At 42.5% G+C, this 14,124-nt stretch overlaps 3 protein-coding genes across 4 annotated transcripts in view; 2 read left to right on the top strand and 1 right to left on the bottom strand.

The window, feature by feature from the left end:
- Window positions 1–1,101: 1,101 nt before the first annotated feature.
- On the top strand, window positions 1,102–3,341 carry LOC110494481 (signal peptidase complex subunit 1). Its single transcript, XM_021569588.2, has 4 exons — window positions 1,102–1,256; window positions 1,716–1,775; window positions 1,868–1,954; window positions 3,109–3,341. Exons 1-4 carry the CDS (start codon window positions 1,221–1,223, stop codon window positions 3,232–3,234), a joined length of 309 nt encoding a protein of 102 aa, XP_021425263.1. The 5' UTR covers window positions 1,102–1,220; the 3' UTR covers window positions 3,235–3,341.
- LOC110494480 (serine/threonine-protein kinase Nek4) lies at window positions 3,108–11,142 on the bottom strand. 2 transcript variants are annotated; one of them, XM_021569586.2, is made up of 16 exons: window positions 10,803–11,142; window positions 10,208–10,474; window positions 9,846–10,043; window positions 9,612–9,719; window positions 9,370–9,524; window positions 9,097–9,235; window positions 6,640–7,299; window positions 6,481–6,528; window positions 6,214–6,354; window positions 5,950–6,117; window positions 5,690–5,756; window positions 5,141–5,259; window positions 4,949–5,037; window positions 4,608–4,816; window positions 4,120–4,253; window positions 3,108–4,038 (listed from the first exon to the last, which is right to left on the bottom strand). In XM_021569586.2, the coding sequence occupies exons 1-16, from the start codon at window positions 10,887–10,889 to the stop codon at window positions 3,940–3,942; spliced, it is 2,688 nt and encodes an 895-aa protein (XP_021425261.2). In that variant the 5' UTR covers window positions 10,890–11,142; the 3' UTR covers window positions 3,108–3,939. The 2 variants fall into 2 exon arrangements, with proteins under 2 accessions (XP_021425261.2, XP_021425260.2); XM_021569585.2 differs by having other exon boundaries at window positions 4,949–5,040; window positions 10,803–11,141.
- Window positions 11,143–12,509: 1,367 nt separating this feature from the next.
- The window catches only part of LOC110494482 (calcium/calmodulin-dependent protein kinase type 1), a 57,973-nt gene continuing 56,358 nt past the window's right edge, over window positions 12,510–14,124 (top strand). Inside the window, exon 1 of the mRNA XM_021569590.2 lies at window positions 12,510–12,659. The gene's annotated coding sequence lies outside the window, so the exon portion shown is untranslated. The remainder of the gene's footprint in view (window positions 12,660–14,124) is intronic.

A 14,124-nucleotide genomic window follows, 5' to 3' on the forward strand; every position in this document is an offset into this window, starting at 1 on the left:
GAGAACAACAGACCGGATTTCTGGCTGCTATGGTTTGAGAGTCCTGGGGGGATGGGCTATCAAGCAGAGGCTCTCTCACTGGATCGTGGACACGAATACGACAGCATACCGCCAGGCTGGCAGGCCAGTGCTGGGATCTGTGGTGGCAATTCAACATGAGGTGTGGCTGCATCCTGGGCTCTACTGAGAGGAGTGCCCATCGCTGATATCTGTGCTACGGCCCGCTGGACTTCCTCTTGCACCTTTGCTAGGTACTATCGGGTAATGTGGCACCTCCCTCTGCGGTTGGTTGGCTGGCCAGGCTGGATGGCCGGCCAGGCCCCTCTAGCACCGACTAAATCTGGTACGGGTATACCAATATATTGGAGTGATCCAATATAGTGAAATATAACGAAGGTAACGAAACACACTCCAATCCTCTACGGTGCTAGAGGCGCCTCAACAATGATGTAGAGAACATGTGTCGTGGCCATGGGGTCTATATATAGGGGTGTAACCCAGCCTGTGACACAGGTGTACACGGGAGTGAATCTGTAAATCCTCACTTTGGATGTGGAGTGATACCAATATATTGGGGTGATCATATAGCTCACATTACCGTGGTTACATATGTAACCTTCACTCTCCTTTGTTATCCTGTACAGAATGTACAAATGAAGCAAAATGTTATAATGATCCATACAGAAAACGAAGTACTTTGATTTATATAGTGATTTAAACACCCTCCCACAAATAAGCACAATAACAAACCCGATGGTTACGCTATGATTTCTAAACCAAGTCAAATCGTTTCTTATTAAAACAACATAGCCATACAATCTGGGGTAAAGGAAAGCGTGAGTATATGTTCTGTTACTCCAACTCAGTATCAACAGGTATGTCGCCTGTTAACTTGAATGGCCATAGTTGCTTACATATTTGCCTGTATTTAAATCGCAAAGTCTACTGTAGGATAATCATAAATTACAATGGAGTTCACTAGCACAACATCACTTTAAATTGTATAAGTATTTAGATATTTTTATGTCGTTGAAGGGGTAGGTTAACTTAATTAGAGGACGAGAAGTAGTAACGTTGTAGCCTCGCGCAGTTCTGATGCGCTTGCCTGCATCAACAGTCTGGGGTCCTTCGAAATACTACGTATGCTTTTTGAAACCGGAAGCCTAACCAGACAAATTAAATACTTTTTCTTCTTTCATCTGATTATCTAACATAGCAAGATGTTGTCAATATTCAACTCCATTCCAACACACATGGTAAGAGTTTGAATTATTTGTGAACTCGGCGACTGTTACAAATAGCTACCAATTTAAAAACGTTAGCCTGCTGCTACAAATATCAAGGTAACGTAGTGGTAATGTGGCAATTGGCAACTAGCTAGCGAGCTACACAAGTTAGTTAGACCGATTCAGTAATCATATTGAACATGGTTAAGACTAACGTTATGATTATTAGTTAGCTCTTCATCACAACCATAAATCCATTTCATATTTATTGTTTGGATGCTAGCACGTCAATGAACCTGTCGTAACCAAATGTAGAAATGCATCCTCAATAACAAAGCTTAGCTATAATATTCACAACCCTCTTTAAGTCACCACTTCGGATGAACCTTCCTGATTTGTTTTGATTATTGACACGTCAGATATTAGTTTTCCAGTTGTGATCAACCATCTACCAGTCCTTCCTCAAAAATAAAACTTGTGATGTTATAGGATTATAAAGGACAGAAACTGGCAGAGCAGATCTTCCAAGGAATCATACTTGTCTCAGCGGTGAGTGGCCTGTCAAACATACCTAATAAAATTGACTTTTCATATGTGTTGTTTTTACACTAGGCTAACTAACCCCTTGTATTACCCTCCAGGTGATTGGATTTGTTTACGGCCTCATCATTGAACAGTTTGGGTGGACTGTATACATAGTGTTAGGAGGTTTCGCTGTGTCTTGTTTGGTGAGTTAAGTTTCATTCCATCCTCCCTGTATGTTTATTTGAAATGTTTTCAGTTGTGCCAAGCAGAAAATAATGTTGCACTTGTGCAAATAGTGCACCCACAGACCCACGTTGACTCCAATCTGCATTTACGGGACCCAAACGAACTCTTCTGATTTACATCGCTGCCTGCGTCCAGCATCACTACTCTGGTCGGTTCTGACTTAGAATATGTGGACAACTACAAATACCTAGGTGTCTGGTTAGACAGTAAACTCTCCTTCCAGACTCGCATCAAACATCTCCAATCCAAAGTTAAATCTAGAATTGGCTTCCTATTTCGCAAACAAAGCATCCTTCACTCATGCTGCCAAACATACCCTCGTAAAACTGACCATCCTAGCGATCCTCGACTACGGCGATGTCATTTACAAAATAGCCTCCAATACCCTACTCAATAAATTGGATGCAGTCTATCACAGTGCCATCCGTTTTGTCACCAAAGCCCCAAACACTACCTACCACTGTGACCTGTACGCTCTCGTTGGCTGGCCCTCGCTTCATACTCGTCGCCAAACCCACTGGCTCCAGGTCATCTACAAGACCCTGCTAAGTAAAGTCCCCCTGTATCTCAGCTCGCTGTTCACCATAGCGTAGCACGCACTCCAGCAGGTATATCTCTCTGGTCACCCCCAAAGCCAATTCCTCCTTTGGCCGCCAAAGGAGGAATCTCTCCTTCCAGTTCTCTGCTGCCAATGACTGGAACTAACTACAAAAATCTCTGAAACTGGAAACACTTATCTCCCTCACTAGCTTTAAGCACCAGCTGTCAGAGCAGCTCACAGATTACTGCACCTGTACATAGCCCATCTATAATTTAGCCCAAACAACTACCTCTATTGTATTTACCTTGCCCCCCATGGCCTTTTTTGCCTTTACCTCTCTTATCTCACCTAATTTGCTCACATTGTATATAGACTTATTTTTCTACCGTATTATTGACTGTATGTTTATTTTACTCCATGTGCAACTGAGTTGTTTGTGTCGAACTGTTTTGCTTTATCTTGGCCAGGTCGCAATTGTAAATGAGAACTTGTTCTCAACTTGCCTACCTGGTTAAATAAAAAAACAAATAAACATCTCAATCTCTCCCTCACCACCACCTTCTGTCTCAGCTGACCCTGCCCCCCTGGCCCATGTACAGACAGAACCCCCTCTCCTGGCAGCCAGCCCTACCAGAGACTACGGGAGAAACCCAGCAAAAGCCTCAGGAGAATCTGAAGAAGAAGAAGCACAAGTAGCTCATGAATGTTTGTACCAGTTTGCCCAAGACACGTTTTGTAACTGAAAGCAACCATCATTGTTTGTCTGTACAATAAATACTTGTTTGAAGGACAAAAGGAAGGAAGTTTAAAGGAAGCCTTTATTAACAGTGACTGTTCAATCAGTGGTGGAATGTCTCAAGTCAAACTAATTTCTGCTACTGTGGCTACTTTGTCGATTTCACACATGTTGATGTTGTCCCAACTGTTTAATCATGTGGATAAATCAAAACAAACAATTTTCAAAGTCAGAGGGGTTGGAAATATCTACACTACTTCTACATCCTGCAACTTATATTATACAATCAGCAAATTAAGGATTTCCTATGTAGTATTTATAGGTACATCTCGTTTCACTAGTTTGCATTCTAAATATTAACTAATTTTATTAGTATTTTGCTACAATAATCTACCTATCTGACAGGTAGACACAGTAACAGAAGACTCAAATTCATTGCATATTGTAACCTGTATGGAAAATTAGAAAACACAGCTGTGTGTGAAGAAAGAAAACATTACAACCATGTCCAGCTAAAAAGGACTACCATGGATGCCATGTATTTTCTAAATTTGCTTTTAAAGTGAGGTATAAAAATAGTCTACATGTACATAGAAATGGAGATATGATTGTCTATACAAAGTATTACATTGCTTGTGTGTAAATGCATTTTTCATTAGCTGATCCTAACCCTTGAAAGAAACGTCTTCAAAGAATTTTAGCTGCCGCACCATCAAAGCATACGACTGGTACTTGTCATCTCCCATCTGCTTCCGAAGACACAGCTGTGTGCGAAGAAAGAAAAGAAATTACAACCATGCCTGGCTAAAAAGGACTGTATCATGGATGCCATTTTCCATCCTAACCTCTCGTTTGTCCTCGTCATCGTCCTCCATTATGTCCAGGACTCTGTCCAACAGCTTCACGCCAAGTCCCTTCACCACATCTGTTTTCAGGTGCTCAATGGCTCTGCGGATCTTTGCCGGTCCAGATGTGGTGCCTTGTAAGAGGTGGGTTGAATACAAGAAACATAAGTTTCACAGAAAACCATTTCTCACTGATAAGCCAGATCATGTCGACAGAGCAATTTTTGCATTGAAACACGCAAGTATGTAGACACCAGATAGAATCTACTAGGGCAGAGTTTCCCAAACTCGGTCCTGGGCCTCCCCCTGGGTGTACTTTTTTCTCCAAAAGCACTACACAGCCGATTTCAATAACCAACTCATCATCAAGCTTTGACTATTTGAATTAGCTGTGTAGTGCTAGGGCAAAAACCTAAATGTGCATCCAAGGAGGCCGCAGGACTGAGTTTGGGCAACCCTGTGCTAGGGAAGCTTTGGCTGAGACTTACCGGTGGGTAATTCACTGAAGTGGAACTCCTGCTCCTCTCTAGCTTTCCCATGCAGCATCAGGGTGTCCCTATACTTCCTGTTCAGCTTAAACTCAGCTAGTGGAGTAGATCTAACACCATCCAGCTCACTAACAGTATCTCTGCCATCCATTCGCAATGTATGGGTCATCATCTGAACCAGGTCCTGCATATCACTGGATTCACTCTTTCTGCAATGTAAAAATAAGAAAATAACAATGTGTCAGATTTAAATGTGAACATTACCAGCAACACAAAGGGGGTAATGTGCTTCTATGGGTGTGGTGTGGCACTGCTCCCAAAGAGCCACAAATTGCTTTTACCCCTCTTTGCAGTCCCCCTCGGAGTGATCTGTTGAGCTGGTGGAGGAGCTGCATTCGTCTTCGTCTGATGGGCGCCCCAAAAACCTGTCCTGCTACAGGAACACACACCACTGTTATAGACTGAAGCCATATTTTGAACTTGTAGCTTACTGAAACAGTAAGACAATGGAGATGAACCTATATAAACCAAACCTGGTTGGTTTCCTTTCCCATTTCAGGTACAGAGCGAGTGACAGTGGAGTTCTGGGACTCTGGCTGCTTATTATGTAAAGAGGCAACATCATAAGACGCCCTTCTTTCTGCATTGACAACTGTGGGAAAGAAGAATACTACAGTTAGCAATAGTAAGCAGAGCTGCCACTTTATTGTTCAAATAGGCAGACTATACTAGACAAAATGTCCTTTGCTAATTCCTTCTGGTCCCATGGTCATATGAAATATTGACAACAGAGGTTGGAGGAGTAGCCTGGCGGTTAGGAGCATTAGGCCAGTAAACGGAAGGTTGCTGAATTCAAACCCCGAGCCAACAAGGTACAAATATGTCGTTCTGCCCTTGAGCAAGGCAATTAACCCTAATTGCTCAAGGATCAATATCAATAATGGCTGATCCCATGGCTGTGACCACACTCTGAAGGTGTTTCAGGGGAGTAGGATGTGCAAAATAAATAAATAATAATAATTCACACTTGTACATACAGTGAAACAGGACTATATAAGTGCCCCCTAATTATTATTATTTACTTGGTTGGCTGGGGTTCTGCTGGGACTGCCTCAGTCTTCTCCTCTCCCTGGCAGTCAGAGGACGCTCCTGCTAGCAGTAGAGATGTTATTAACGTTACCTGCCTATGTAACTACTGTGTAAATACATAGTATTAGGGGCACTTGTGAGTGGGACCAACACAACACACTTCTTTACAACATACATGCCAGACCTCAAGACAGTTTTTTTGTGTGCAGTAACACAAATCTACCTTGTTAATTGTTTAATCGATTTAGCCCACCTGTGGCAGTGGAGTGTTGCCGTTCTTGGAGGAGCTAATGGTTGTGACGGAAGTTGTTGTGGTGGCCCTCTTCTTATCTGTGTTTGTCCTGCTTCTCTTCTTCACCTCCAATACCAGTGCATTAATAGGAGGAGGTGGTAGAGGTCTAGGAGCTGCTACTTTATTCCACTGTAGAAGAACAAGCAAGGGATGTGGAGCCTTTTGTTATAAAGTACAGTTTGATAGCCCAAAGCCATGATAAAAATGTCCTGACACTGTCCTCACCATGTCCTGATCACTCTGTATCCGCCCCCTGTCCCTTTGTCTACGTTGGCAGGAGACAGAGGGTTCAGAGGAGGAGGGGGTACACAGAGGGGGTGTGTCCTGCTCTGGGACTGGGGGGAGGGGCTCCAAATGACAGGGTGCCTACATACACCGATAAAACATAAACCAGTGTCAATGACCTCTAAAATATTGTGATATCTCAATAATGTCTGGAGTCTGGTAGAGTAGACTATGCATGATCAAACACAGGTAAAATCATGTTCTTACCACAGGAGGAAGGGGCTCTAACAGCTTTTCTGTGGATACCAAGCTCTCCTTTAAAGACAATAACACAGAGGCTTACTCTCATTCACCAAATTTATGCCGTATGTCCACTGCATGCAGCACATGATAGTATCCTTCCCCATCCACAAACCAGGCACTTACTTTGACAACGGCAGTATGTTTGTGTGCAGGAATCTCCTTGAGAAGATTCCTGGTGTCATCCTTGTTCTCTATATTTACTTCAAACGTCTGTCCAGTGGATTCCACTTTGAGTTGTCCTGCAGACCTTAACTCAGAAAAACTGGTAGAAACACCCAGACATATACTATGTCCAGTAGCTGGGCTCTCAATGACCACATCCTTGAGTAGCTCCATTGTGTCATCTTTATCGTCCGTGTTCACAGTTTTCTCTACAGAGGTTCTGACTCGGTCTCTGGTCTTTGGGGCGCCCTGCATTACAGGTCCATTGGTGGTCTTGCTCTCCTCTTCCCTGGTACTGACACTTGATAGCAGCCTGGGCGGATGAGGCAGGGAGGGGGGGGGATCCGGATTCCCTCCCATCTGCTCCTCCACAGAGCTCTGACAAAGAGCGTCATTATCTGCCCTGGCGTTGGACACGGTCTGGGGAGGATCCCCTCTCTGGGCATTTGTCTCTTCCTGTGTCTGGAGATCAATGTCAATTTTACTGATGGTTGCCAAAGACACACCAGTGGTGTTGAGAATGTCTTGTGTAGGGGATTTGGTTGTTAGATGTGTCTGGGGTGGGGTGTCCTGTGTGATTCCATTGCGTCCTTTGTGCTCCTGTGTGTTGATCTCTTCCTTCTATGAATTATAACAAAAAAACAGAACAAACACACCGCAATTAAAAAAATCAAGACACTTGTGGGACTTGATGAGCATCATTTTACTTCATGGCCGCTCTCTCTAAAAAAATATATATATGGATATACAGTGCCTTGCGAAAGTATTCGGCCCCCTTGAACTTTGCGACCTTTTGCCATACTTCAGGCTTCAAACATAAAGATATAAAACTGTATTTTTTTGTGAAGAATCAACAAGTGGGACACAATCATGAAGTGGAACGACATTTATTGGATATTTCAAACTTTTTTAACAAATCAAAAACTGAAAAATTGGGCGTGCAAAATTATTCAGCCCCTTCACTTTCAGTGCAGCAAACTCTCTCCAGAAGTTCAGTGAGGATCTCTGAATGATCCAATGTTGACCTAAATGACTAATGATGATAAATACAATCCACCTGTGTGTAATCAAGTCTCCGTATAAATGCACCTGCACTGTGATAGTCTCAGAGGTCCGTTAAAAGCGCAGAGAGCATCATGAAGAACAAGGAACACACCAGGCAGGTCCGAGATACTGTTGTGAAGAAGTTTAAAGCCGGATTTGGATACAAAAAGATTTCCCAAGCTTTAAACATCCCAAGGAGCACTGTGCAAGCGATAATATTGAAATGGAAGGAGTATCAGACCACTGCAAATCTACCAAGACCTGGCCGTCCCTCTAAACTTTCAGCTCATACAAGGAGAAGACTGATCAGAGATGCAGCCAAGAGGCCCATGATCACTCTGGATAAACTGCAGAGATCTACAGCTGAGGTGGGAGACTCTGTCCATAGGACAACAATCAGTCAGTCGTATATTGCACAAATCTGGCCTTTATGGAAGAGTGGCAAGAAGAAAGACATTTCTTAAAGATATCCATAAAAAGTGTTGTTTAAAGTTTGCCACAAGCCACCTGGGAGACACACCAAACATGTGGAAGAAGGTGCTCTGGTCAGATGAAACCAAAATTGAACGTTTTGGCAACAATGCAAAACGTTATGTTTGGCGTAAAAGCAACACAGCTGAACACACCATCCCCACTGTCAAACATGGTGGTGGCAGCATCATGGTTTGGGCCTGCTTTTCTTCAGCAGGGACAGGGAAGATGGTTAAAATTGATGGGAAGATGGATGGAGCCAAATACAGGACCATTCTGGAAGAAAACCTGATAGAGTCTGCAAAAGACCTGAGACTGGGACGGAGATTTGTCTTCCAACAAGACAATGATCCAAAACATAAAGCAAAATCTACAATGGAATGGTTCAAAAATAAACATATCCAGGTGTTAGAATGGCCAAGTCAAAGTCCAGACCTGAATCCAATCGAGAATCTGTGGAAAGAACTGAAAACTGCTGTTCACAAATGCTCTCCATCCAACCTCACTGAGCTCGAGCTGTTTTGCAAGGAGGAATGGGAAAACATTTCAGTCTCTCGATGTGCAAAACTGATAGAGACATACCCCAAGCGACTTACAGCTGTAAGCGCAGCATAAGGTGGCGCTACAAAGTATTAACTTTAGGGGGCTGAATAATTTTGCACGCCCAATTTTTCAGTTTTTGATTTGTTAAAAAAGTTTGAAATATCCAATAAATGTCGTTCCACTTCATGATTGTGTCCCACTTGTTGTTGATTCTTCACAAAAAAATACAGTTTTATATCTTTATGTTTGAAGCCTGAAATGTGGCAAAAGGTCGCAAAGTTCAAGGGGGCCGAATACTTTCGCAAGGCACTGTATGTTATCCACTGTATTTTAGTGCTGTTCTGTTAGCTGTTAACTCACCCTTTTCCCTCTGGTGTTTGGGTCTGGCTGGGGACATTGAGGGGGGCGCTCAGGCCCTGGCTGAGACGAAACCACAGATGCTGCACTATTGGGTCTGCGACTGCCACCAACCGCTTTCTTTCTGGACTTGGCAGTTTTCCTGGAGTGAATCAAACAAACAAGGCATCCAAGATAAGATCAATCCAACACACTTAATTTATTAACTCTTGGTTCAACATACATAGACGAGAGAGAGAGTACTAGCCAGGTACTACAACTGATGATGCCACCTACTCTTTGGTGGCCTCTAAAAACATGGTGATTTGTCGTTTGATGTAGGGCTGACGTAGGATGAGTTTGACATCAGGTCTGTCCTCTGGTCTCTTACACAGCATGCCCTTTATCAGAGCGCCCAGCTGAGGGTCATACTTACTCGGCATCTGAGGCAGCTGGAAAGACATAGATCAATGAATCTAGTAGCAGACAAATAATCTGTCATCATGACTAATAATTTGGGCAAGATGTAAGGGACTGACCTTTCCCTCTACAATGCGGTAAACGAGTGAGTTCATGTCCTTGGCATTGAAGGCATGTTTCAGGGTGGACATCTCGTACACACAGCAGCCCAGCGCCCACACGTCAGACTGGGAATAAAAGGAGGGTTGAGTTAGCCTAGTGCACACAACCTCCTCAGATTCCTTCTGGCTCAACATAACTGGGGCTTCAACAGTGATGATCTCAAGCATGGATCTACTGTATACACACAGTACCTTGTGGTTGTAGGGTTTGTTGGAAAACAGCTCCGGGCTCATGTAGTACGGTGTTCCTATTAGAGTGCTGGCCATGTCGTTCTGATTCTCCAGAACCCGGGCGATGCCAAGGTCTCCTACTTTAATGATGTTAGTCTTGGTGAGGAAGATATTCTGGGTCTTTAGGTCCCGGTGCAAGATATTCTCCTCATGTAGATACTACAATTCAACAGAGAACATGGTGTTGTCACTGTAACTCTCCTGTAAGTAAGCCTCGGCCTACGCCAAAGGTAATGGCTGGGGGCAGAGCAGATGTTGCAGCATATCAATCGATCTGTATATAATATCTCAGCTATGATTTGATTAAATGCACTTTAATGTACCTGGAGGGCCATAGCTATCTGGACGAACCACTCCACCACCTGCCTTTCAGGTAGGAGTTCCCCCTTCTGTTGCTTGAGTCTATGGTAGAGGTCGCCTCCCTCGCAGAAGCACATGGCGATGTAGAGTTGGCAGTCTTCTCCTTCCCACGACTCCCTGTAAGTCACGATGTTTGGGTGTCGTAGTCGCGAGAGAAGCTGAGCCTCCTGTTCCGCGGCTCGCCGCTCACGTTTCGAGGACGTGGTCAAGTTCAACTTCTTTATGACATACTAAAAAAAATAGAAGAAACGAGTTCGACACGTGCTGCACTCTGCGAACATTCTGTCTAGATGCATTGGTGGCGAACATTCTGTCTAGACAGTTTTGTCACAAATGCGTCTAGACAGGATGTTCACCACAAATGCCGCAGTTATTTATTTCTAAATAGTAAACATTATTTGTAGATCCCTTGGTATTGGCACTATCAACGTTGGTTGGTTAGCTTAGCTAGCTACTTGCTAACTTGATTCATGAAAGGGAAGAAATGTATCAGAGTCGACCAAACAAAGCTATTATAACATTATTGAAACCCTGTTTTGAAGTGGATTGTTGTATTACCTGTTTACGGTCTGTTTTGTGTTTCACCAGATTCACCTCTCCATAACTCCCCTTTCCAACAACTCTGATAAACATGTAATTATTCATGACTTCAAATCGTCCAATCTTTGTAAATATTACCCCGAATTCAAAGGGTATAATCTAACTACTTAATTGAAGAAAACCTGCAAATATCTCCCATTTTCTGAACATAATAAATCCAGATATCTAACTTAGTTGGCGAAGGCTAATGTACCAACAGGACGATTTTCAAAACAGGAAATCATCAGTAGCTTTTTCGTCACTAGGCAACTGGTACATCAACGTCGACGTTTGTTTGACGGGTGTACCACAGATAGAACAATGATACAGATATTTCACTGGATGTATAAATATGAAGCATCCGTTTGGCGTTTCCATTCACTACCAAATATGGTAGTGAAAGGAAGTCCACTGGCGGGTAGTGGGAGAAGATGGAACGAGATGGATTTTGGCCTACATTCTGCAAATTTTCTCATCGATGAAACATTTGATCTCAATACACTTTTCTACTCCCAAAACTAGACTATGTTATGAACTGAGTGGACTACGTTTTGTAGACTTTAGCCTTTACCAACGTTTTTACAAATCGTGTTGTTTAGAAGGAGTGCAAAGTCGAAATAAGGTATTGCACATGCGCATATCACAGAGTAGGCGTTCCCTAACGGAAATATGCAGATGTGTGCTTAGAACGGACCAATGGGATCTCGCTAGCTCGAGCTTGGCTTCCCACCTTGCTTGTTCTGCCCACTATGACTCTTCTGTTCCCATTGGAAATGACAGACTGCGGTCTATCTTGGTTTAGTTGGTTTAGTTATAAAAAATCCTAGGGTCGAAAATGTGGTGGCAGTTGTTGTATGGAAGGGTTCCCCGAATATTGCACAACGTTTTTTTTGTGTGCATCTACCTTTCACACATTCTTTTATAGCTAAATGCTGTCTGCCTTTCACACATCACTGATTTATATTGCAATTGCATTGATATTCAGAAAATGCTTAATTACAAATAGTATTGTTTATAGTCATGCCCCCAACGTGTATTCAATAGCCTATATTGAGTCCCTATAATGTCATGCATAAAGTCTCATGAATGAATGGGGATTTCTATTTGAGATGGATGGAAAATAATGAGTCATCTATGAGGTAACGCAACTATATCATATCATCCACTAGAGGGCAGTTGATTCTAATAAAGTTGGTGGTGCAGTTTGTTTGATTTTAATTTTGCTTTAGTCATTGATAACTTATGTTGTCTATTCTTCTCACCCTGACATTGTGTATAGCCTATGGCGACAATACAGATAGGCATATTGAATACAATTCCAGTGGGAATGGATGTAGCCTACTTCTACGACATGTCATCATTGTAACACATGTCCCATCTAATGAAATATTAATTTGTTGGATGTCTTTAGTAGGCTTTATATAGCCTGTCTATCTATAGCCTAACGATTTATCTAATCATCTGGGACAATTTACAAGTCCAGATAGCCTTTTTGATTGCTACGTTCACCATTCTATTTAAATTAACATAATAACAAAAAATTGAATGGTGAAAGTAAAGATGTGTCCTTGGACCGTTCATGACGGAATGCCAAGCAAATAAAATAAACCAATTATGAAGCAGCTTGCTTACCTGTGTGCCACAAACAGGTTATTGATTGGTTGATTAACAAGAATGTTCGGCCCCTTGTGTGTTGGCCACTCCCTCCGCTCTTTGCCTGACGTCAGGAGAGTGCTGATGGGGGGGTGTCGAATCCAGTTTTTCGGCGAACGCCGCGAGTCTAATTTGGAGAAGCAGTGAAGAAAGAATCGACCTTTGAGATCGTGCAATTTACAGGTATGAGTCTCTGTCATGTTGATTGTAACATTGTCTGGACAAAAGGAAAATTATTAACATAATCGAGATGTATTCGCTATATGGAAACATGCCCCAAACGCGAGAATAGTTGACATTTCTGGTCTGTTTGAAATGTTAAACGTTAGCCTAAATAGTTTATTAAGTTTATAAATATAGTTTCTTAATAGTTGAAATTAATAATGTATGGAAAGTAATAGTTTAACGGAGCTGGTTGACATCACAGAATGAAACCAGGTTATGACTCTGCCGGAGAGACGGACAGTGCCCCGTCATATGGAATGTTCATTCATAATATGCATGCTAATGTATTACATTAATATTAATAATGCCCAGATACTGAAGGGCATATTTGTTAATGGCACTCTGTGTATTTCTCAGTGGATATCAGAGGGACTGATGGAGTGTGTGCAAACCAATAGAACAAAGATAAACTGAAAGCAGTGTTTAATTTCCCATGAAAGTTATTATTCACATTCGAGAGTGTGTTATACTTATTGTACTTTTTGTACATACGTGTTTAGTGCCTTACTGAACTGGAATGCTTGAGGTATTTTGTATTTTCCTCTCTCTCTCTCTCTCTCTCTCTCTCTCTCTCTCTCTCTCTCTCTCTCTCTCTCTCCCTTTCTCTCCCTCTCTCTCTCTCTCTCTCTCTCAAATTTGTGTTCATAATTTTTTTAGAGTCAATGGTCAAGGATATTCACACACATACATGCACACACACGCACGCACACACGCACGCACACACTTATACACACACAGACACGACACGCACACACACACCATCGCTTTCTTTCCACATGCCAGCTCGAAGGAGAAGGCGGCTTATCAATTAATAAGCTCATTTTGAAAGGGATTTGCTTAGTGTCCTGGACACCGGTGCCCCAGATGAGCTTGTGGTTCAGATCAGGATGTTATCATGACAAGAAGAATGTGATATCTGTGTATGGACAGTGAGATGTTACTGTAACACAGAGACACTCATGTGGCAGCTCTCAATGTGGATTTATCAGTAAGGATAGCCAACGTGTTCTTGACTTCTTGTCATAGGGGGTAAAGTTATGTCAATAGGCCAAACATATAAAGGTGTGTTATCTACAGTGGATTAAATCGACTGGGGACACAGCATGTATTTGCTCAAGGCTTGTCTGGAATGACTGTTAGGCTAGAGCAATTTTGAAAACTTATAGCATAATGAGCGGAGCGGCAGGGTAGCCTAGTGGTTAGAGCGTTGGACTAGTAACCAGAAGGTTGCAAGTTCAAACCCACGAGCTGACAAGGTACACATCTGTTGTTCTACCCCTGAACAGGCAGTTACCCCACTGTTCTAGGCTGTCATTGAAAATAAGAATTTGTTCTTAACTGACTTGCCTAGTAAAATAAAAAATTAAATGATTGCCATAAATATTGACCATGTTTTTAACCTGATTTGTTTTCTTTTTGTTAT

This window comes from Oncorhynchus mykiss, chromosome 17, assembly GCF_013265735.2.
Source record: "Oncorhynchus mykiss isolate Arlee chromosome 17, USDA_OmykA_1.1, whole genome shotgun sequence".
NCBI lineage: Eukaryota > Metazoa > Chordata > Actinopteri > Salmoniformes > Salmonidae > Oncorhynchus > Oncorhynchus mykiss.

What these genes read in the sequence shown, in the direction of transcription:
- LOC110494481 (XM_021569588.2), top strand. Translation starts at nt 1,221, where the DNA reads ATGTTGTCAATATTCAACTCCATTCCAACACACATG. An exon ending in ACTCCATTCCAACACACATG is followed by an intron (nt 1,257 to 1,715) that starts GTAAGAGTTTGA and finishes GTGATGTTATAG; the next exon opens with GATTATAAAGGACAGAAACT. An exon ending in GAATCATACTTGTCTCAGCG is followed by an intron (nt 1,776 to 1,867) that starts GTGAGTGGCCTG and finishes ATTACCCTCCAG; the next exon opens with GTGATTGGATTTGTTTACGG.
- LOC110494480 (XM_021569585.2), bottom strand. Translation starts at nt 10,889, where the DNA reads ATGAATAATTACATGTTTATCAGAGTTGTTGGAAAGGGGAGTTATGGA. An exon ending in ACCGCATTGTAGAGGGAAAG is followed by an intron (nt 9,525 to 9,611) that starts GTCAGTCCCTTA and finishes ATGTCTTTCCAG; the next exon opens with CTGCCTCAGATGCCGAGTAA. An exon ending in TTTTTAGAGGCCACCAAAGA is followed by an intron (nt 9,236 to 9,369) that starts GTAGGTGGCATC and finishes GATTCACTCCAG; the next exon opens with GAAAACTGCCAAGTCCAGAA.